The 23,468-nt window shown below is 37.2% G+C and overlaps 1 protein-coding gene across 2 annotated transcripts in view; it reads right to left on the reverse strand.

The window, feature by feature from the left end:
- Positions 1-1,098: 1,098 nt before the first annotated feature.
- The window catches only part of LOC126967234 (uncharacterized), a 69,945-nt gene continuing 47,575 nt past the window's right edge, over positions 1,099-23,468 (reverse strand). The window contains exon 2 of one of the 2 annotated variants that reach the window (XM_050811725.1): positions 1,099-3,880. In XM_050811725.1, coding sequence (XP_050667682.1) covers positions 3,652-3,880 — 229 coding nt within the window. In that variant the 3' untranslated portion in view covers positions 1,099-3,651. The remainder of the gene's footprint in view (positions 3,881-23,468) is intronic. The other variant, XR_007729940.1, reaches the window with a different exon arrangement.

A 23,468-nucleotide genomic window follows, 5' to 3' on the forward strand; every position in this document is an offset into this window, starting at 1 on the left:
AGATATATATTTTAGATGTAATCGTACATCTGATCTTTTGATGAAAAATTAATTTAATATTTAATGTGGTAAACGCATTATATATAAACTTAGACCATTTATACGTCTAGATAGACTATGACAGCTGTGAAAACGTCAAAAAATTGCATTTAGGACTACTCTATATTTAGAGCAATTCACGCTATCACAAAGTGTCATACAAATCGCGAGTGTAAGACGTAGCTTGTCACGCACACTAAAGTATTTACTTGGCCTGTTTTTATCGGTTGTCTAACAGCAAGAGACTCTATCTAGACGAATTAATTATCTAAGTATATAACATATACAGGTCTGTATAGGTTCATGCGTGTCACTATCTCTCATTGAACAATATTGTTTGAAGCTATCAAACAATATTGTTCAATGAAGCGTGCTCAGTACTCACAATACCGCAATCATTCATCGAATCCTTACATGTAACAACACCGTTATAATATTATATCTACAACAACTATCTACTTTCTAGTACGTACAAAAAGCTCATAGTCTTACAAGCAAGTTGAAAGCTCTTTTGACTAGATCTGTGTGAGAAGAGATAGCCTTTTTCATCAGTTCCACACAAGAACGACTTGCAATTTAGCATGGGAACTAAATAATAGGGGTTAAAGGATTAAATTGCCGTTTTATTATAATACGTGCTTCGAATTGACATAGAACCTTCATGGTTTGAGATTTTTGAGTGAAACTTTTTTCACATTGTGTCTATGTAGTTCTTCTTTTAAAAACATTCGATTATCGACTTTAAGTTGTTTTTTTATTCAGCTTAGACAAGAAAGATGGATACTTCGAAATTTCGAGTGATTTTTTAATACGAGTCCCGACACGAGTCTTCTACGTGATAGTTTTCTTCTCAGGAGGCAGTACAAATTGCTTTCACACAGTTTGTCGAATCTAGATCACCACAGCTCTATCGAAGGCATAAATGACCTTTATATTATCTAATATCTTTATATTAGCTGACATCTGTCAGCAATGTATAGACTATATAATGGTAATTACTTTTATCAAATAAATATGTTAAATTAAAAATAAACGAGTTTAAATTTTTCAGCACAAATAGGCAATTTCATTCTTTATTCCCTAATACAAATGCTAAAGCTCTCGATATCCCTACAACATAGAATGTGTATAGATAATAATAGTTTACAAAAGGCAACTTAACAACAATATACATTTTAGATAGACATAATTATATAAGCAACATATATATAACAATTCATTTATCTTTTAAACAATTACAATATTCGCTTTTACAAAGATACCAAACAGTTAAATTCATTTAAATGTATAATAATATATGTATGGTATTGGTAACACATTTAAAAACTGTATTTATGTAGTTCATATGAAAATATTATATGGCTTGGAGATAAGAGTCGAAATAATAACGATTTTAGAAATATGATATAATATGTATTTAGATTCTTCTATAAGGAGTTTCTAAAAAATAAAATAAGAATTTAATGTTTTTATAAGCGTTTCTAATACTGAACATTACAATATAGTTCATTGAGTTGATAGTATCGGTTGATGTTGACCAAAACAAAGTGCAATCACCCGCAGTATGGGGACACTCAGGTGCCACATAATAGCAGCGAGCATTCTACTAACATATATATCTAGAGCGTAACAAAGCCTCCAAAGTATTCGCAGGAGATTGGTCTATTGGGCAGAACCAACTGAGGGAGCTTGAATTTTTAGGGTCGTGTGAAGATAACTAGTCGACGACCCTCAAAAGTTCATAAGGACAGTTATACACGACTGCACGGGCACCTGTTACCAACACGGCTGAAGACCCAAGAGCCAAATTAACCCAACACTATACCAAAGATATACCACACGTCAGCCTGTACGAGATTAGTATGGCCCTAAAACAGCTCAGAAACAATCAGGATGATGGAATTACTGCCGAGCTTCTGAGAGCTGATGGTACTCCTGTGCTTAGGATCCTCCAGAAGTTATTCAATTCCGTCATCCTCTAGGGCAAAACGCCCAAGCATGGCACAGAAGTATAGTGGTGCTGTTCTTCAAAAAGGTTGATACAACATTTCTAAGGTATGTATATAAGCTGTTTTCTAGGGTTTATTCTATTTATTTAATAGATACACCCAGTAAAGTAGGGCTATCACAAATTGTGATGTGCGGAGCGTCTCAACGACTTCGAGCCCCCCCGAACAAGCCTGATTCCGAAAAAGGTTTAGCAAGACGCAGTGTTGCTAGGCCCCTCACAACACAGAACGCCGATCGGTTTAAGATCGCCGGAATACTTTGTATGAGGGCATCGCAGGACCGATTTTCATGGAGATCTTTAGGGGCAGCCGTTGTCCAGCATTGGACGTCTTCCGGCTCATGATAATGCTAATGATGAATATTCTGCTCTCCTTTACAAGACGCAAATAACAAATTGAATATTTATATATTTAATGGACAGATATTAAACCAAAAAAGAAGTAGTTCACATAAATTTACTTTCCATATTATTTTATCTAGAACTGAAAAGAACACAAAGGCAGTATTGATAGATTTAAAAGTATAATAAAGTATGATGCATCAAATATTACATTATATTATATCGCTTGGAAGGATTGTCTTATGAATGATAGGGCAACAGTCATAGATGTTACCGGTGTAATGGAGTTTGTGATCTATAAAAGAGATCTGATAGTAGAGAATATCAAGTTTCTTTATAAATATTGTAGAAATCAAACAAAAGAATGTGAAGAAGAAGTGAATTTGGAAAAAAGTCAGCTCGTTGATGTATTTTAAAAATATCTGAAACAAATTGTTGCATTGACAAACGACTACCTACTACTAAGTACGTCCATATAACATTTACGATGGAATCACTTTTATGGAAGGTAAAATAATGTCATGATTACTAAACAATTTAATATTTGTCAAAAAACAATGATTTATTAATTCAAAATTTATAATATACGAATTAGGTATAAATGTTATAGTTTTAATCGTAAAATATATCATTTCGTAATAATATGGTGTATTGTGCATTTTATGTGTACATATTAAATTACTGTTTTATGAATAAAAGGCATCTTCAGGTTTAATTTCAAGGATCTCTATTTAAAACGTAACAATGTTATAGTTTGTAAAGTCTACTGATAAAAATTTGACCCCTAACATTCCTTTTTATAAGTCATATATCCATTTTAAAACGTAAGAAGTTAGAAAATTAGGCAAATTAATTTCGTCTTTACAATAATATTATATAGAAGAATAGCAGGAGATTGTACAATTTTAGGTATAATTAATACGACCATATTTAATTGAACGATAAAAATCTCCAAACAACATATTTATATTATATACCAATATATTTATTGTAATAATTGTTCAGTTTGACGAGTCGCAAATAGAAGTAAAATCAAATACAGTAACACAACACTCAATGTCATTACAACTCCATTACTATACATCCAACACATTTACTACAATATTGACGGCTCATAACATCATATCCTAAACATCTATCGCGTACTCTTTGTACGCACAACATTGAGTAGTGACTCACGAATTCACAATAAGTTCACTCAAACGTCTACAAAAGTTGCCACAAGACAATCACTTGTGCGTCGCGGTCAATGGAATCATCAATCATACTGGGCTTGCCGAAGAGCTCAGTGGAGTGTGAGAGGGTGTGGCGATGGTAGCGGTGTCGTCTGGAGGTTCAGGGTTTTCGGGAGGCGCAGCCGCCGGTCGGATGTGGTCAAGCCTTGGTCGCGGCGAGTAGCGCGGGGTCAGCGCGATCCCTCCGACGACTGGGTGCGATTGACGATTGCCTCCTGGAGCGCGTCGTGTATCAAGCGTTCGTTCTCCTGCCGAACTGCGAACAAAATATCAAATGCTTAGTCGACGTACAACATCATCATAAACAATTTATGTTTTTAAAGTGATAACCCTCACTTCTGGGATTAATACACAAATAAAATTTGAAAACAAAATTTTATGAATTAGCCAACTTGAGAGTTGAACAAAGTATACATGATTTTATAACGATACGTCACTAGAACGGTTAGCTCAGTTGGAAGAGCACTCGCACGGAACACGAGAGGTCTTGGGTTCCGCATCGTTCATAAAATTTTGTTTTCAAATTTTATTTGTGTATCATCATCAACTTTGAACGAAACGGAACTGTGGAGCCGCTTTTTTTCGTCGGTTACCTTTGTAACCTATGGAGAAAGTTCTTAAGTCGACGCGTATATTTTTTATGTGTAACTTTTTACACAGTAGTCCGATTTTAATAATTCTTCTTAACAATAATAGTATAATTGTTTTTAAAATATTAGTACGATTAATGACAACATTTAAGTAGGTTAAAATCAGCTGGCAGAAGTTTAGTGGACGAAAGAAGTGTTAATAGAGTTATACAATGAGTTCCTACACTCAGATATATCAACTGTTCCTACTAGGTATTCATTGCATAGATGAAGAGTTGTTATCCAAACTTTATAGGGAACATTATATGTATTATATTAAATAAAATATTATATTTTATTATTTTGAGGATTTATTTATACTTCACGTTTATATTATTAATATTTAAATATACCGAGGTAAGGGTGGTGTGTTCTCTTTTATCAGGTAAATGCAAAAGTGACAGCTGTCATAGAGGTGGGGTTTGACACATAGGTAATGTGATGAGTCAGAATATTTTAAAATTATACAAAATTTAAACATGTATAAAGATAATTAATTAGTAAGTTAATATAAGATAATGTCATTTAAAAAAAAATTGTCATTTTATGTTAGGGATCTGATTTACCCTTAGCCTGTGTTTGTAAAACACATTGTCAGGGGTTGCCTGAGCGACGACTTTAATCATCTTATTATTACAATTACGGACGGTTTCCCAGAAACCAGCTATTCAATTTCATATAAAGGTTTCTAAAACCTGAAAACCTTGGCATTTTTAATAAAATTCGGAGGGTATCATATATGTATATTGTACCCTGAGGATGTTAAAGGATCTTTTGGTATGGTTGATCTATTATTGTGAAGTATAAAAACTCATACAGTACGCTTTACACAACGTAACTTTAACATCCTCCTGTAGATGTATGTAATATGTAGGAATGAATCGCTTATAAAATGCTCGCACAATACCTTCGTAAATAATACGGTGTGTGTGGATGTTGCAGCTACTGTACTCAATAACTTTTGTTTTGTATTAATTTACATTTATTTTTTTGATTTACTCGTGTAAGGCATTGACTATTTGACGTTTGAGTATGTTTGTTGCATCACTTTACATATATTGTAATTGAAATGATTTGTAAATCGATGAAAATGTAAATCTTGATTTGAAAGAGTGGCAATGAATTTATTGCTACTTCTTCTCATTAGCTCAACCCTTTACGAAGTAGCGGTAAATTGAATATGAAATTTTTTTTTGACATTCGTAAGTGTTTCCGAGAACTACATAAATAAAGTGATCTTGATTTGATTTGATTTGTTTGCAAATAAAAATAATATAATACCTGACGCACAATAAAACGAATTACGATACACATAATATACTTGTACTAGCTGATCCAGCAAACGTTGTTTTTGCCAAATAAAGTAGTAAAAAATTCAATAATTAAAATTTTTAGGGTATAAAAAATAGATGACGACCGATTCTCAGACCTACCAAATAGATCGTACATAAAATTTACCGTACTAAAATTATTGTATTCGATTGCCATCTTGCAAACCTATTGCGGATCTGTGGATGGAATAGAATAATATTAAAATCGCGATACAAATATAGGTGTTGATCGTAGACGGGTGAAAATTTGAAGTTGTATGTATTTTTTAATGCTGAATCATAATAAGATAATAATAAAAAAATGTAAAAAAATATAAAATTTATTTAAGACCCTTAATAATCCTTATCATTTAGGGGTATGAAAATAGATATTGGCCGATTCTCAGACTTACCCGATATACTGACAAATTTTGAAACAAATTGGTTTGGCCGTTTCGGAGAATTTTGTTAACAAACACCAGGACACGAGAATTTTATATATAAGAAGATATATCTCTCTATTGAACTGATTGCTCGATGCCGCCACATTCTGCTCGATGTTCCTCTGGTGCTGCAAGTGAGTGTCGTCGGTGGTGATCACTGACCATCTCGTGACTTTCTTTCATGTCTTTGCCAGTCCGATGTAGTATAGTATAAAGAAATAAACATTTTGACTGTTGCTTCTCAATACATTTTTGATAATGTTTTGTATGTCCATAAGCACATTGAGGAATTTTCTAGAAACTGTGACATTCATAATGTTAACACGAGGAACAAACATAAACTTGTTGTGCCTACTACTCGGTTGGGTCGAGTTAGTAAGTCTTTTGTTGGGCGATGTATATGCTTCTACAATATGATCCCAGAAAATGTACAAAACAAATGTGTTACGAAATTTAAAAGAATTGTTAAAAAACGTTTGTGTGGGAAAGGTTATTATAGCATAAACGATTTTCTTAATGACACCACGGACTGGGAATAAAGCGAACACCCTGAGGCTCTTTAATTATAAATGTTTATTGTACGATATTACATTGTAATCCATATTTTATATTTAAAAAAAAGCCCGCTGAGTTTCTTGCGCCCATTCTTCTCAGATCTGAGGCAGTCTCTTTTGAATGGGTGGTAGATTTTGACGTTCAATAAGTGATTTTAAATCCTATTTTGAATAAAAATATTTGAATTTGAATTTGAATTACCGCTGGCTCCAACCCTCCTCACTGTGTCGGTCACTTAATGTGCCTTTTTATTTGTATGATTTGCAGCAAGTGAGTTGACAGCGCGTGCTGACACCCTCACATCAAGCCAGCAAGAATCAGATTCTTTCATTCGTTAAGTTGAAGTTGTCTTTACAAAAGAGATTAAACGGATGCAGGGTGCGTTCGTAGACCGCATCGATCGCATCCGAACACAGCACTGAGAGGCCCAGTTTCCACCAAAACGGAGAGGAGAGGATACGAGAGGAGATTTGCCGCGAAGCGGTCAGGTTATTTCCAACTTAGCGGAGAGAAGATGTGTAGTGGGGAGGAAATGTGAGCTCTGCATAGCGGAGATGTGAGCTGTGAGAGCTCGAAATCAGTCAACTGATATCTACGAAAGGAAGACGTCATGTCGTTACAAAAGTTATATTTTAATTTGCTTGAGGAAGAGGAATTAGAGGTTGAAGAAATACAATTCTATAAAAATATTTTTGAAGCCTCCTCCTTTTTTTGAGTTAAAATACTAACTACCTAACTACTAAAGTCGGTTAAAAATACGGAAGGAACGCCTTTTATAATAATAATAATAATAAATTTCTTTATTGGGGCAACAGAAGCCCATATTTTATTAGTAATAGGCTTAAAAACTGTGTTAGTATATTACAATTTCTACTTTTCTTAATACATAATTCAATATAATTTATTCTTTATACATAATAAAACATAGGAAATCTTTGATAACAATCTGAGACAGCGTGTTTTTATCGGACCAGAACTTGAACGAATCGTTGCAGTATTGGTGAATCCAGTTTTCCCGCTATCATATTCAGGATACTGTTTGAGCTCGAACGCAGCCTTGCCAGGACGGATGACGTCCTTTTCCTTGTGATGGCATAGAAATCATCCGTTCGTGCTTCAGCAAACATGCCTGATGCCGAACAAAACCGCGGCAAATGTTATACTGCACCCTTAGCTTGTCGAGTGTCTTTTGAGTGTAGTTGGTCCACAGCCCCTCCGAGTAGAAGGTTTGTCAGTAGGCTTTAAACAGCGTAATTTTTGCTTCCTTGCTACATCGGGTGAACCTTCGGGCCAACATATTACACCTTACGGCTAAGGCTTTTCGTTCTCGTTCTATGTCCATCTTGCCCCTAAGGTCCTCCGTAACATAATGACCTAGATATTTGTACTGGGTCACTCGTTTGAGTAAAGTCCCATTGAGTGCGATACTCACATTGCACTTGCTTACGAGGAGCCTTAAAGATCAGGTATTCAGTTTTGTCCACGTTATACACTAACCCATGTCTAGCAGCTTACTTCTCACATGATTGAAGCAACTCTCTGATCGAGCCGGCCGTGGGACCCAACAACACCATGTCATCTGCATAGCTGAGATTATTTACACAGATGCCGTATATTCAGCACCCGACTGGCTTTTTGCTGAGTTCCACGATCAGCTCGTTCACGTAAAAATTGAAGAGGCAGGGGGGTTAATCTCGTTTGCCTCACCCCGCACTCCAACCCGTACGGCTCAGAGAGCTCCCTTCCCCACCTGACACAATTTAACTGGTTCGCGTACCAAAATCGCATAATATTAAGCAGCTCCGGTGGTACGCCAGCTCTCTCCATCTTTTCCCAAATCACATCGTATGCCACTAAACCGAAAGCCTTGGATAGATCAAGGAAACAGGCGTACACCGGCGTTTTTCTGCTGGTATAATATTGGACAGTCTGTCGAAAGTCCAGGTCGAAACCCAAACTGCCCGTCATGAAATTGAAGCGTTTCACTGAGCTTTCGGTCAATCAGACTATCGAATAACTTGGCAACTATGGTAGCAAGCGATATGGGACTATAATTAGACCGGTCAGAAATGTCACCCGTCCAGTTTTTAACAATGGGGACTACTATTGTTCTCATCATGTTCATATATATGTGGATAGGATATATGAGTGACTATTACAAAGCGAGTAAAACATCGACAACACCCGTGGTAAGTGAAAGCCTGCATATTTCAGATGTTCTATGCTGAGTCTGTCGTGTCCAGGTGATTTTCACTGGTCATATTGTTTATTACTTCTGAGACTTGCTTAGCAGAGAAACGCATTAGCTCCTTGTCACAAAATGCCTCAGCATAAACCACCCCCCTCGATGGCCCCAGTGGTTATGACACCTTAAAGTCGGGTCAGCACATATTTTTCCCGCACACGATACAAAAAGCTCGGGAAAACATATACTCCTGAACCCACTGTTGCATTCCTCATGATACCTATTGATCTGTTCGTCCGTTCTATGACCCCATATTATTTTATTTGGAACGTTGTCATCTACAAATATTTTTGTAACGACTAAGTTGAGATCACAATCTATGATAAGTGGCAGATGATCCGACCAATAGACGTCATGACCAATGGTAACCCTAGTAACAGTACGCCGAGCAGATTGTGTCACTATGCAGTGATCCAGCCAGCGCAGCCTGCCGTTAATATCACTCCTATAGGTAACTGTGTCTCAATTTATACCTAAGATATCAGTGTCTGCACATATCCATGCCTGTTCCGAACAAAAACTACAAAGCTCATTCCAAAAAGGCTGGTTTGGGTGAGAATTGAAGTCATCTAACATGTAAACTGATTCCACATCGTTATTTTCAATTAACGCCTTCATTTCACTTAGACAGTTTGTAAATTCAACTACATTTTCAGTCGAGTCTGTTGGCATATAAATACTAAAAATAATAATAGCTTCCTCATTTTTTAACATGGCTTTAACAGCGCTTAATGTGACAGCTCTAGATTATTCTAGAGCTGTCACATTCTAACATCGCTATCTTTTGCATTCAAGATCTGTCAATCGAATAAATGACGCTTGCCGGTGTGCGAGACGAGGGCGCCGCACCGTCTGACTGCAGATATCTCATATCTCCGTTCTGCCTCGCCGCTTGCTCGCTCGCGGCACAAAATCAAAGAAAAATGAGACATCTCCGCTTCTCTTCGCTTGATCCTTTCAGATCCATCCATCAGATGTGGAAATTACGACATCTGATTGATTATCAGAACGCATCTTCTCTCCTCTCCGCTTTGGTGGAGACCGGGCCTGATACTGCCAGCTGTCTCTACCGTTCATTACACTCCGGAACTCGTATTCAACAACTACTCAAATATTCAATATATTTTTACTCACAAAGTCCAACAATCGAAGGTTCTGGTATTTACTAAGTATCTCTGTGGAATTGTAGATTAATCCAACGCCAATTCACCAAAACTAAAATGTAAACGTCATACTATATTCTGACATTCATAAGTGTCAATGATTGACTTCTATCAATAAATTACCTTTGAGTTTGAATAATACCTGTAAAATGTTTCGTTAATTTAAGTATAGTAACCCGATCTACTCAATAAGGATTGAATCGTATTAAGATGAAACCTTTTGAACTTTGCAACAAATTTGGTACCTGCCTCCTGTCTCCCCCCCTTACTGTCACTGAAAGCAATTTACACGGGAGAAAAGTTTCATTTGAAGTTATTCAAAGTGTTGTAAAACGACATTAATTATCCTACGCAAATAACGTCCAAGTGAGGCTGCCGGGAGGGTTCAGGAGCGCCTGGAGTAAGGCATTAAATTAATCCGGGATCGGGGATGAGTTAGAATACAACACCAGAACACAATTATTATGAAAAGTTTTATGTTCTGTTGTATGTTTTCAATATTTAAACATATTAACATGTATAAATTAAAATTTTCTGTATCAGTAGTGTTTATCGCGAACATAATATCTTAATACACTAATGTACTTTTTTTTTTTTTTAATATTTATATTGGTTGTATTTCCAAATGTTTGAATTTCATGGCGATTATATATATTACAATTTATTTTAATTTATAAATGAATAAAGATGAAATCATAATGGTTTTAGGTACAATCAACAATGTTACTACTTCGTGTGTCAGTATATATCTCACCCACTAATTATAAAGCCGAATCATATGTATTTTTTATGGAGATTTGCAAAGAAGAAGCGCTCAGAGACATTTGAACCTCTTAGAGCCTCTACATCTAACTACATCTGAACTCTTCATCAGTGATTCAAATCTATAACCTAATACTTGCAGCCTCCGGCTTGGTGACAGAAAAGTAAAAAATATTTTCTCTTAATTATCATATGCTTCTACTTTATTTGATAAAAAAGCATGGATACTTTGCTAAAACTTTTTTTTACATATCAATACGGGAAGATACGAGCTCAAGATTCTTGAAAAACCCAATAACTATGAGTGGCATTACAATTGCGCTCGTCACCATGAGACATAAGATTTATATGCCCAGCAATTTCACTAGCCACGGCGCCCTTCAGACCGAAACAATAACGCTTACACAATAATGCGTCACGGCAGAAATAGGCGCCGTTGTAGTACCCATAATCTAGCCGGCATCCTGTGCAAAAGAGCCTCCCACTCACACACACAACATCCCACCTTTATAAATATTGGGATGGGATCTGGTCCAATCCAACCAAATGATATTTCAAAAGGAATAACAAAAATCAGCAAACGATTTCCTTTTTTTAACAAACAAAGTTTGGTTTGTTGCCGATTCCTCTTGTGCTTGTTAATTATGACTAAGAGTAACTTTTGACAAACCTTAAGAAACGAAGAGTTTTTAATACACAAATAAAATTTTAAAAACAAAATTTTATGAACGATGCGGGATTCGAACCCACGACCTCCGGCATTCCGTGCCGCTGCTCTTACCAACTGAGCTAACCGTTCGAGTACCGCCTCGTTATAAAATTCTGTTTGCTTTGTTCAACTCTCAGGTTTTCGGTCACTAACTCACGGGAGAACTATTATGATGATTATTTAGATAGATACCAACGTAAAGTGATCACCACGGCGATAACATTCACAAAAATAAGTCAAAATCAAGTCAAATATCACACAATATATATATACAAATAAATAATATATATATATAATATCACACAATATATATATATACCACATCAATGTAGATGTGGCGTTCAGGTAGATGCTCTTGGACGCCACGGGTTATCCTGCCTAAAATCGGCAGGCCGTATCAGTCGTCACGCCAGCATTAATGAAGTCATCCGCAGGGCATTTGCCGCTCTTAATATACCAGCTGTTTTAGAGCCAAATGGTATTACGCGCCGCGATGGCAAGCGTCCTGATGGAATGACGCTGGTGGCTTGGGCACGGGGAAGGGCGCTGGTGTGGGACGCTACTTGCGTCGACACTCTGGCTCCTTCTCATGTCCATGTTACGTCAGTTGGTGCTGGGGCTGCTGCTTCGACTGCCGAAGACAGCAAGCGTCGCAAATATGTTGGTCTCAGTGAGTCATACATCTTTGTGCCGTTTGGTTTACATTATACTAATACTGTAAAAGTAATAAATGTTATTTGCAATAGTATAGTCAAATAAACTTTATTCAAATAGGCTTAAACTAAGCGCTTTTAAATCGTCATTATACATATTTTATTTAATTTTCGTAAGCTATCATTATATGTTCGGAAAAAGTAGAGCTCGATTAAAGAACATACAAGTAACTCTTTAAGAAAAAGCAGTATGTAGTAAACAAAACAAATTAGTTTATTTAATATATGAATCGTGTTCAAATAAAGAATAAACTGCTTAAATATTAATTATATATTGGATGCATCAACCTTTAGAGCTTGAAATCATTGTTGAAGGACGCTCTCAAAAGCGCTGAAAACACAAACTCGTACATATCGGCTGAAGCCTGACTGTTTAAAACGCAAACTAAAGTTGTAATAAGAATTATATTAAGTAATAACTTATATATATAATAATATTATGACTGTCCATTCTCAGTACATTTATGAAAATTTAATATACGTTCACAAAAATCGTCACCTTTTTGCTCTTAATAGTGATTTTCATTGATTGCTTGATCAGTGATTGCTTGTAACTAATTCTAGTAGGCTTCATAAGATACATAATAGCTTTAAGGGTAAATGTATACACTTCTATAATAAAGTCCCAGCCACTGTTCAGGCATTATCTATAAATAAATTTAAAAGTTTTATAAAAAAATGGCTCTGTCTTAAATCCTATTACTCCACTGCTGAATATCTAAATGATCAGACAGCCTGGGACCAGATTGTGATTATTTTAAAGCGATAGAAATGATTGTACAATATTGTGTATTTTTATTGAAAAGAGCGCAAAAAAAGAATGCTGGGAGAGTTTCTTGCGCCGCTTCTTCTCTCTCAGAGCGCCATTTGTTTCCGAAGCGGTACTAGTATCTAGTTGTTATTATAAATGACATCAAAACAAATTCTAAAGGTATCAATTTTGAGAAAAAAAATGTTTTTTTTTTTTATGGCAAAAAAATTCAAATATGCATCGTTGGTTTGATGTTTTTAGTTCTTTGACGCCCGAAAGATTGGCCTTTAGAACTATAATCTTTAATCTTTATATATATAAATCTAATGTTTGTTTCCAGTGAAATCATAAAGTAATGAACGGATTTTAATGGGGATCACTTCATGGAGTGCAGTTTAGTCCAACTAGAGAGATATTATAGTTTTTATTTCGATTTGGGACACATAACATAATTATTATTTTTTTCAATATTTGTTTTGTATGGACATATTTTCTATGAGAGAATATATTAACAATTTGACAGTTCTGCTGTGAAACGATTTCATTATTACAACAGAGAGCATATTTTACAAAATAATTATTGATGTGATGAAATATTATTGAGAAATTCATAAAAAAACAGTATTTTATTTATTATGTACAGAACAACGTCTGTCGAGTCAGCTAGTTATTATTTTATATGGCAAATATAATATTGGTATCTCTACCTAATACTCCCGTATTGGACAGATGAATACCGCACATTCAGTTAGTTTTAGTGCACCGACAGATTGATAGGCTTAGGCATTATGTATATTTTGATTAAAAGGTACAGTAATATTAAGAATTTCAATTCAAATTCAAGTTTAAATATTTTTATTCAAAATTGGATATGATTGTATTTAAAGTCAAATCTACTACCCATTTGGAAATGAATACCTCAAACCGGAAGAACGGGCGCAAGAAACTTGCTGGCGTCTTTTTTGTTTTGTAAAAAAGTTCGATACTACCAAATATATCATTTAAATAGCCTGAAGGCTTTTCCTCCACTTCCAATCTGTGATATCATTAAGAAAGTCATTTATGTTATAGTTACCTTTACCACACAAAAGACTTACTCGACTAAGGCGAGTAGTAGGCATCATAAGTTTATGTTTGTTCCTGGTGGTAACATTATGGTTGATTAAATTAAGTTAATTTAACTTATGAGCCTATGTATATTTATAACATTATCAAGAATATATTTAGAGGCAACAGTCAAGATGTTTATTCCTTAAAATTTGGCTCTCAATGATTGTTTGGGACCTAGGTTATAAATAGCGCGAATAGTCCTCTTCAAAATATAGAGATTTTACAACGAGTTAATAATATGCATGTTAAAATATCTGGCCATAATTTTCAGCAGATTATTCAACCTTGTAATATCCGGTGAACCCTCAAAATATGATGTAGGACTGAATAAACATCCCGTAATACTTTACAAAATCTTTATGTCTGAATACGGCGCTATTCACTAGAAATTTTACAACTGAATAGAGGCGGTGCCTCTTTCTATACATGTGTCCTCTTTTACGCTTTATAAGTCGTTTTCAAGTAATAATGCCGAGAATGTTGAAATATGTTTCGTGTCAAATAAACAATAATGATTAATCAAATCCAAATGTACCATTATAATCATTTATAATGAGATTTTGTCTGCAACTTTGTCTCCGCGGGCTTCGAATATATTTATTTTGAAATTTAATTCATTTTATTTATAAACTGATCAAATAAACACTCAATGTTGATCCAAGCTTACCGCAGTAGGTGCCAGTGGAACCCGCGTCTGGTTATGTAGTTTCTGTATTTATCGGGAAGACGGCTTACTTTTATTGGTCGTAATTATTTGTAAAAACAACAAAGAAACAGAAATATGGAAATGGTCTTCGCTGCGCTCCAACAAGATACCGCACTTCCTAAGATCAATTGCTTTTTTATTACGGCAACTATTAGATGCTTGTGTGCGTGGCATCTTGACACTCAATGCCGTCTTTAAAATTTTGTTACATACGCTTCGTGTTCTTTTACATTTAAAATTAATAAAGTACAAAATACTTACAAATGATATGTGATCCCAGTGTCTTTCTAATTTCTTGGAGTATTATTTTTACAAACTTTTACTCCACAGCACGGCATTTTAGTTTCAATTACTAGCAAAGTTTAACAACAACGTTAGTTCAGTGCAAAGTGCGATATCCACTACACTGGCTAGCACACACTGGTATGTTATAACGCGCGCAGTGCGATGTCCACTACACTGGCTAGCACACACTGGTGTGTTAAAACGCGCGCAGTGCGGTGACCACTACACTGGCTAGCACACACTAAAGTGTTGTAACGTGCGCAGTGCGGTGACCACTACACTGGCTAGCACACACTTAAGTGTTGTAATGTGCGCAGAGCGGTGACCACTACACTGGCTAGCACACACTGAAGTGTTGTAACGTGCGCTGTGCCGCGTCCACTACACTGGCTAGCACAGACTGGTCTATTGTAACGCGCGCAGTGCCGTGTCCACTACACTGGCTAGCACAGACCGGTCTGTTGTAACGCGCGCAGTGCCGTGTCCACTATACTGGCTAGCACACACTAAAGTGTTGTAACGTGCGCAGTGCGGTGACCACTACACTGGCTAGCACACACGTAAGTGTTGTAACGTGCGCAGAGCGGTGACCACTACACTGGCTAGCACACACTGAAGTGTTGGAACGTGCGCTGTGCCGCGTCCACTACACTGGCTAGCACAGACTGGTCTGTTGTAACGCGCGCAGTGCCGTGTCCACTACACTGGCTAGCACAGACTGGTCTATTGTAACGCGCGCAGTGCCGTGTCCACTACACTGGCTAGCACAGACTGGTCTGTTGTAACGCGCGCAGTGCCGTGTCCACTACACTGGCTAGTACAGACTGGTCTGTTGTAACGCGCGCAGTGCCGTGTCCACTACACTGGCTAGCACACACTGGAGTATTGTAACGTGCGCAGTGCGGTGTCTACTACACTGCCTTCACATTAGTTAACGAAGATCACTTCCACCATCGAATTTATTTAGTGAACATTGGTCGAAAGTTAAGAGCCGAGGAAAAAAATGTATTATTAATGTTCATGAAATGAATTTTTATTATACGAATATAAATCCACGATCCGTTTCTTGCTGTAGAAATAGACACTCATACCGCTAAATCAATGTTATGTTATATTATTTTAAGTTACTTGTTAATCACATACAACGCAACAATTCAAGAACTTTATCGCAAGTTATGAACCTTGTATATAAAAAGCGGGACCACTCAGACTTTCATTACTCATTCTACACTTTAATAGCGTATCTGTTTAACAACTATCATTATGCGGAACTTTTATCCGGAACCCGCTTCTAGTTACATAGTATCGTGTACCTGGCCTCGTTCCAAAGTCTCAGCTTGTTCGTGTAAATAAGCGAAGAACAAATGGCCACTATTATAAATAAAAAAATCGGGCAAAAGCGAGTCTGACTCGCCCATGAAGGGTTCCGTAGCAGCAAGTAACATAATATAAAAGTTCTTGTAGTTCGATGTAACTTTGATCTATGTTTTATTAATAGTGTATTTTTTTTAATTAAGTTACTTATGACGTATTAAAAAAAACTACTTACTTTATCTCGTCCCAACCAATTTTCTGTGGAAATTTGCATGGTAATGTATATACATTACACATATATTTTATAATTCTCTTGTTTTAGAAGTTACAGGGGGTAGAATGTGTCCGCCCAATTTACCACTTTGGAAGTGTTTCTCGCGCAAATTATTCAGTTTAGAAAAAATAATATTTAAAACCTCCAAATCGTTTTTGAATACCTATCCATAGATACCCCACACGTATGTACGCGTACACTTAATTGAGCTTAAACTGAACTGAAATTATAAAAAACTTTGAATTTCAGTTGTAAGTATCCTCCAAAATTTATCGTTTTTTGGAACGAAGTTCCGGTGCTGCGCGACCGAACTGAAAAAAATGTGATAGTAAAACCGTAAGAAAAAATCCGTGGAAAAAAGTGCGTGGAATAAAACCGTTAAATGAGACGTGCGCAGGCGCGACAGTCGCATACACAAGCGAGTAGTGTATATATTATCAATATTATTATATTAATATATGATAACGATTATAGCAATATTAGAAGGATTTTTTTTGCAATTTGTGTCGATTCTACATTAGCCGAAGGAACTTCGTTTCTACCTCCTACCCACGACACCACATCATTTGTTTTTTCTATTTTTGTTTGAATATCTTAATGCGGTTCACAGAACACATCTACTTACCAAGTTTCAACAGTACTGTTCTTATAGTTTCAGAAAAAAGTGGCTGTGACATACGGATGGACAGACAGACAGACATGACGAATCTATAAAGGTTCCGTTTTTTGCCATTTAGCTACGGAACCCTTACAAGGACATCCTAAGATGTGCATGAGGTGTTTATAACAGACTCTGAAAACAGGGATCCGGAGATTATTTTGAAATCAGTATTTTTTTTTTATGGAATAGGAGGACAAACGAGCGTACGGGTCACCTGGTGTTAAGTGATCACCCACACTCTCCTGCAACACCAGAGGAATCACAAGGGCGTTGCCGGCCTTTAAGGAAGGTGTACGCGCTTTTCTTGAAGGTACCCATGTCGTATCGTCCCGGAAACACCGCACAAGGAAACTCATTCCACAGCTTCGTGGTACGAGGAAGAAAGCTCCTTGAAAACCGCACTGTGGAGGACCGCCACACATCCAGATGGTGGGGATGATATCGTAACTTGTGGCGTGTCGTGCGAAGGTGAAATTCGGCGGCAGGAATCAGGTTGAACAGCTCTTCGGAACACTCCCCGTGATAAATGCGGTAGAAGACACACAATGAAGCGACGTCTCTACGCAACGCCAAGTGATCCAGCTGTTCACAGAGTACTGGGTCCCCGACAATTCGAGCTGCTCTGCGTTGCACGCGGTCAAATGGATCGAGCTGATATTGGGGTGCGCCAGACCAGAGATGAAAGCAATACTCCATGTGAGGCCGGACCTGCGCTTTGTGTGCTCTATTTATGACGCCCATTTTCTAAAAAGTATTTTATTACAGCCTCAGTTTAAATAATATAATAGAGGCCAACTTGTTCAGCCGTTCAAGTAACATCCTAGCCTTTTAATTAAATATCGCCCTTAACGACGCAGTGACCTGGTTAAATCAGTCAGTCATTGGACGGCCTAGTCCTTTAAGCAATTACCGGCATTAAATTTTTATTTGTTGTTAAATAACAATGTATGTGCGATAATTCAATCAGCACATTTGTGTTATATGTGTTATGTTTGTGTTATATAATAATAATATTGACACACTTTTTAAACAAATTATCTTGCCCCAAGTTAAGCATCTATAGCCTGTGTTATGGGTTACAAGACAATTATATATTTAATACAATATACTTACTTAGACATACATAAATTCATATAAACATACATAAATACATTTAAACATCCATGACTCGGAAACAAACATCCATATTCATCATATAAATGCTTGCACCTACCGGGATTCGAACCCGGGACCTCTAGCTTAGTAGGTAGGATCGCTAACCACTCGGCTATACAGGTTGTCTATATATAACAGGTATATGTTATATTATTTATCATGTAACCCAACATAGGTCAGAAAAAGAACATCGTTTAGACCTCTTCTTACTAGACTGAATTAATTCTATTTCTAATTAGGTTTGTTTCATAACAGTGCTAAGAACCACATGATATAACTAACATAAATATAACTGCGACTACGGAAGAGTAAAAAAAGAAGGACTCCGTGTCACCTAACACAACAGTGAAGGACCCAAACAAGCCGGTTGACGTGTAGATACATAGCCCCACGCACACATTTACACAAATACAAGCCGATCAGCATTCGGCCGCCATTATAAGATTTGCCAAAGTCTGTGACAGATCGGTTTGCCTCGCAATAAAATATTTTTCTCAGACATGCATGGAAATATTGTCATTATTTTCGAAGAAAGAACACGCTAGGTATCGTATTTTCGGACAAAGAAAATCAAATCCATTGCAGGAGCGTTTTTTGAATTTGGAACATTACAACGCTCCTGCAATGTTGTATGAAACGGCGTGCTTGGGTTATTAAATACTCTTTGATTGTGATTCTTCGCATACCTTAGTCTCTGCGTTTGCCTGTCGGCACAGATGATAAAAACATAATAAATATAAATTTAATTATAATTAAAATGAGTTTCAACGGTTCAGAGAATGAAATGGAGATTGATTCCACCAGATTTAAGATCAGAAGCCAAATGGGCAATGGAAAACCTGCTTCCAGCGAAGTCAATAGAAAAATGAAAGTATATGAAATTTTTATGAGTTGGAAAAACGAGAAAAAAGTGAATATTTTCTGCGGAACAGTATTTTTGGCGTATTTAATGAGATTTCTAAAACTAAAAAGGCATCTAAAGGCCAAAAACATTATGGGCAATTTATTGCATGCTGAAATGTTATGTACAGTTCATGTTATAAACGGCATAAACTTGAAAAATTTTTGGGAATTTAACTATTTTTAATTTATATTATATATAAAAAGTGTGTTTTATTTCCCTGCATTATTTTGAGAAAAGCACTATATATGTCTCGGCGGGAAATGGCAATTGCCTATCTCGTATTTAGTGAAGTCCTCGCCTACTACTCTACCTGCAATTGCCTACTTCCCGGCCTTTGCAATAATGTACTATTAAAAATGCTGTCGTGCGTTGTGAAAAAGTGTAAAAACAATATAACCCTACAAAAAAAGTGTCAAAGGATTTTACAGGTAGGCCAGTAGTTAATACTTTTCTGTTATTTTTAAATACGAATTAATTCGATGACTGGAGCACAAAAATCGCGCTACGCATGATAGTGACAGTCAAAGTGTCCGGAATATTAATAGGGACTTTACCCGAAAACTAGGTAATCCATTTAAATGATGTTCTAAGTAGATAAATCATTATCTGTTTCAAGATGTAGAGATTTCTTTATTTTTCTAGGTTTCCTACAGGTAATGAGCTGTGGAAAAATGATTTGGTTCAAATTATAAGGACGGTAGAGGTGAAAACGTTTGTCCAAAACTAGTGTGGTATGCACCGTTCATTTTGATGAAAATGATCTGTACACCATAGCAAACGGACGTCATCGCTCAGTTATGTATGCAGTTCCAAAGTTAGTAAGTTAAGTTATTTTTATTATTAATCGATTTTAATAACTTCTCAAAAAAAAATAGAAATAAATTTCAATAAGTTTGAATGTACTTGCTGAATATCTGACGCATACTGTGGTTTTGATTTCTTGTACAATTATTTTAAATGAAAATAAGGGTCGAGACAAGCAGGGCGTTCAGCTGATGGTTATTCATACGCCCTGCCCTTTAAAATGCAGTGCCGCTCAGGATTATTGAAATACCCAAAAATTCTGAGCGGCACTGCTCTCAACTGCGCTCGGCACCTTGAGACATAAGATGTCAAGTCTCATAGCTATTATTTTAATTACCTGTGCAAGAAAGGCAACCAGTTGAGCCCTGAACAACTAGTAGACTTTGAGGAGTACGGCGCCGTCTCGATCATGAACACAAAAAAACAGATGTCATTGAATGACAATCAAATAAACTTTATTCAATTAGGCTTAAACTGAGCGCTTTTGAATCGTCACTATAAATATTTGTTTAAAATTACTGAATTTACCATATGTTCGGAAAAGTTGAGCTCGTAAGAAGAACATACAAGAAACTCAACGGCCACTCTTTTCAATCAAATATACTCTATTTGATTGAAAAGAGTGGCCGTAGAGGAGTCCCTATATTTGACTTTATAGTTAAAACTGCACGTCGCATATGCATAGTATTAGTTTTCGCAATAGGTACAAGGCTCCCATCGTGCACTATGATGGTGGCAAATTGATACCTATAAGAGTGTAGAAGATAATATGGGAGTTGAAACATAAAAATGTGTGATAATAATTTATCTAAAATGATTTGGACTGTTCTAGAAAATTCTAGAATGATCTAGAGATTTCTAGAATTATTTGGAAGGTTTTCAAATGTTAGCCTTTATTCTATTCAAATATTAGAATGGAAGAAAATTTAAGAATGTTCGAGGAATATTTTATATAAAAATTGTGAAATAATTCGTGATAGACAAAAACATTAACAAATAACTACACAAATAAAATTTGTAAACAAAATTTATTAACGATGCGGGACTCGAACCCGCGACCTCGCAACTTCGCAACAAGTTAATATGTGTAATTGATCCCAGAAGTAGTAGAATCTTAGATTTCTTTGAACATATCGCCAGAAAAGATGGCCACAACCTCGATGATGGTTGGACGTTGGACAAATGATGGTTACTGGGAAGGTGACGGACGACATAAAGGCATAAAAGGCATAAAAAGACATAAAAGGCATTTATTTTCTCAAAATTGATTCCCTTAGAGTTCTTTTTGATGTCATTTCTTATACTACTAGATGTTCAAGCAAGTTTATATTAAAATCTCCACACACTATAATTATTGACTTGCTGGTTTTGCTAAATTTTGATAGTACCTCCTCCATTCTATGTTGGAATTGTTCATATGATGCAGCGGGGGGCGGTATACACTTACAATAATAAATTGCTCTAGTTCTATACAAGCTATCTCAATTAGTTGTTCTATAGAGAGATTAACAATATCTCTTCTATTTTTACTTTTTAATCTATTATTAATAATAATTAGGGAACCTCCATGTATTGCCCTACTTCTACAAAACGAACTGGCTACTTTATGTTCTCTAAAACTAAACTGGAGCTGATGACTTACAGCCAATGTTCTGTAATACATAATATATCTATATTACAGCAGCTCAAAAACAGTTCAATTTCTAATTCCTTACAGAGGGTTATGGCGGTTAGAGTCATACGCGGTTACCGCACCGTATCGACGGAGGCGGCGTGCGCATTGGACGGATCGCCCCCGTGGGATTTGGAAGCGGAAGTGCTCGCCGAAGTTTATCGGCGGACGGCTGAGTTTCGAGCGGGTAGTGGCAGTCGGCCCCCGCCCAAAGAGGTACGCGAGTGGCGAAAAGCCACCCGCCGAGCCATCCTAGTTCGATGGTCGTCCCGGCTGGAGGCTCCACGTGCTGGATTTGCTGCCGTGGAGGCGCTCCAGCCGGTCATTGTCAAGCGGGCAGGGCGACAGCACGGGGCTCTTTCCTTCCGACTGACGCAGGTGCTTTCTGGGCACGGTTGCTTCGGGAAGTACCTGCACTCAGTCGCCAGGAAGGAACTGAGTCCCGCCTGTCACCACTGTGATTGCAGTGAGGACTCGGCTCAGCATACGCTGGCAGTATGCCCGGCCTGGGTAATTCAGCGCCGGGTCCTCACTGCAGTTATTGGAGAGGATCTCTCGCTGCCGGCCATGGAGCGTATGACGGCCGGCATTTAAAGCATGTCAAGGCATTTTACCGCGGTCGCAACCTTCTGCGAGGATGTCATCTCGCAGAAGGATGTGGCGGAGCGGGCTCGAGAGGACGATGTCCACTTGGACCGCATCCGTCGCCGGCGAACCGGGCGGCGGAGGGGCGCTTACATGCGCCTCATGCCGCCCTCAGTGTGGCCGCGGGTGGACGAGACGGGCTTACCCATCCACCCGCCTTAGTGCTCAGCCGCGAAGGGGCGACGTCCGCGTGTACATGGACGCCGCCTAATTGAGAGTTTATATAGAAGATGGTGCCGGCACTCATGCGGGCACGCGCCAGGATTAGTACCGGATGTGTTAATAACGCCGTTCCCGGACTCCTCCTACCAACGCGTGGTATGGTACACCGTGTGGTTTTAGTCGGTTCGATTCCGACACACCACCCTACCGAAAACCCCGGTGGGGTGACGGCCCGTGGGGGTTTCCACACGTATAAAAAAAAAGGGTTAGACTATACTGCTGAATCACTACATATTATTATAAAACAAAGTCCTGGAGGACCGCATCTGTCCGTCTGTCTGTTCGGGATAAACTCATCTACTGCTACACAGATTTTCATTTTCACTAGTTGTACAGTGGTTCTCGAGGAAGGTTTTAGTACATAATTTGTAAAATGTATACATACATAATTACGTACATTAACAATATTTGTTGGAAGTGTCGGAAAAAAATAAGCCGTCTGGGAGCTTTCAATGAAAACGCTGTCCTTACCCTTTGAGAAATAACAAAATAATGTACGGTGGAATGGTGTATCTTATGTAGGTCTACAGATAAGTGTCCTGTAGCATATGTCTATCTCATAAGGATAACTCTCTATATCCATTTTAATACTTTTTAAATTGCAAATTATTAAGCGGTAATGTAAAAGCTGTTTTAACAAATACGATATCAATCCACGGACGAGTAAAAAAAGAAGGACTCCGCGCCGTGATATTAGCAAGTGAAGCACCTTTATACTAGTGTGTGTGCAGTTACGGATACCATTAACACAATTTTTCTCCCTTAAATAATCAGATATGGCCACAAATACACATATAGTATCGTTTTTACAC

This window comes from Leptidea sinapis, chromosome 12, assembly GCF_905404315.1.
Source record: "Leptidea sinapis chromosome 12, ilLepSina1.1, whole genome shotgun sequence".
In the NCBI taxonomy this organism is placed as follows: Eukaryota; Metazoa; Arthropoda; class Insecta; order Lepidoptera; family Pieridae; genus Leptidea; species Leptidea sinapis.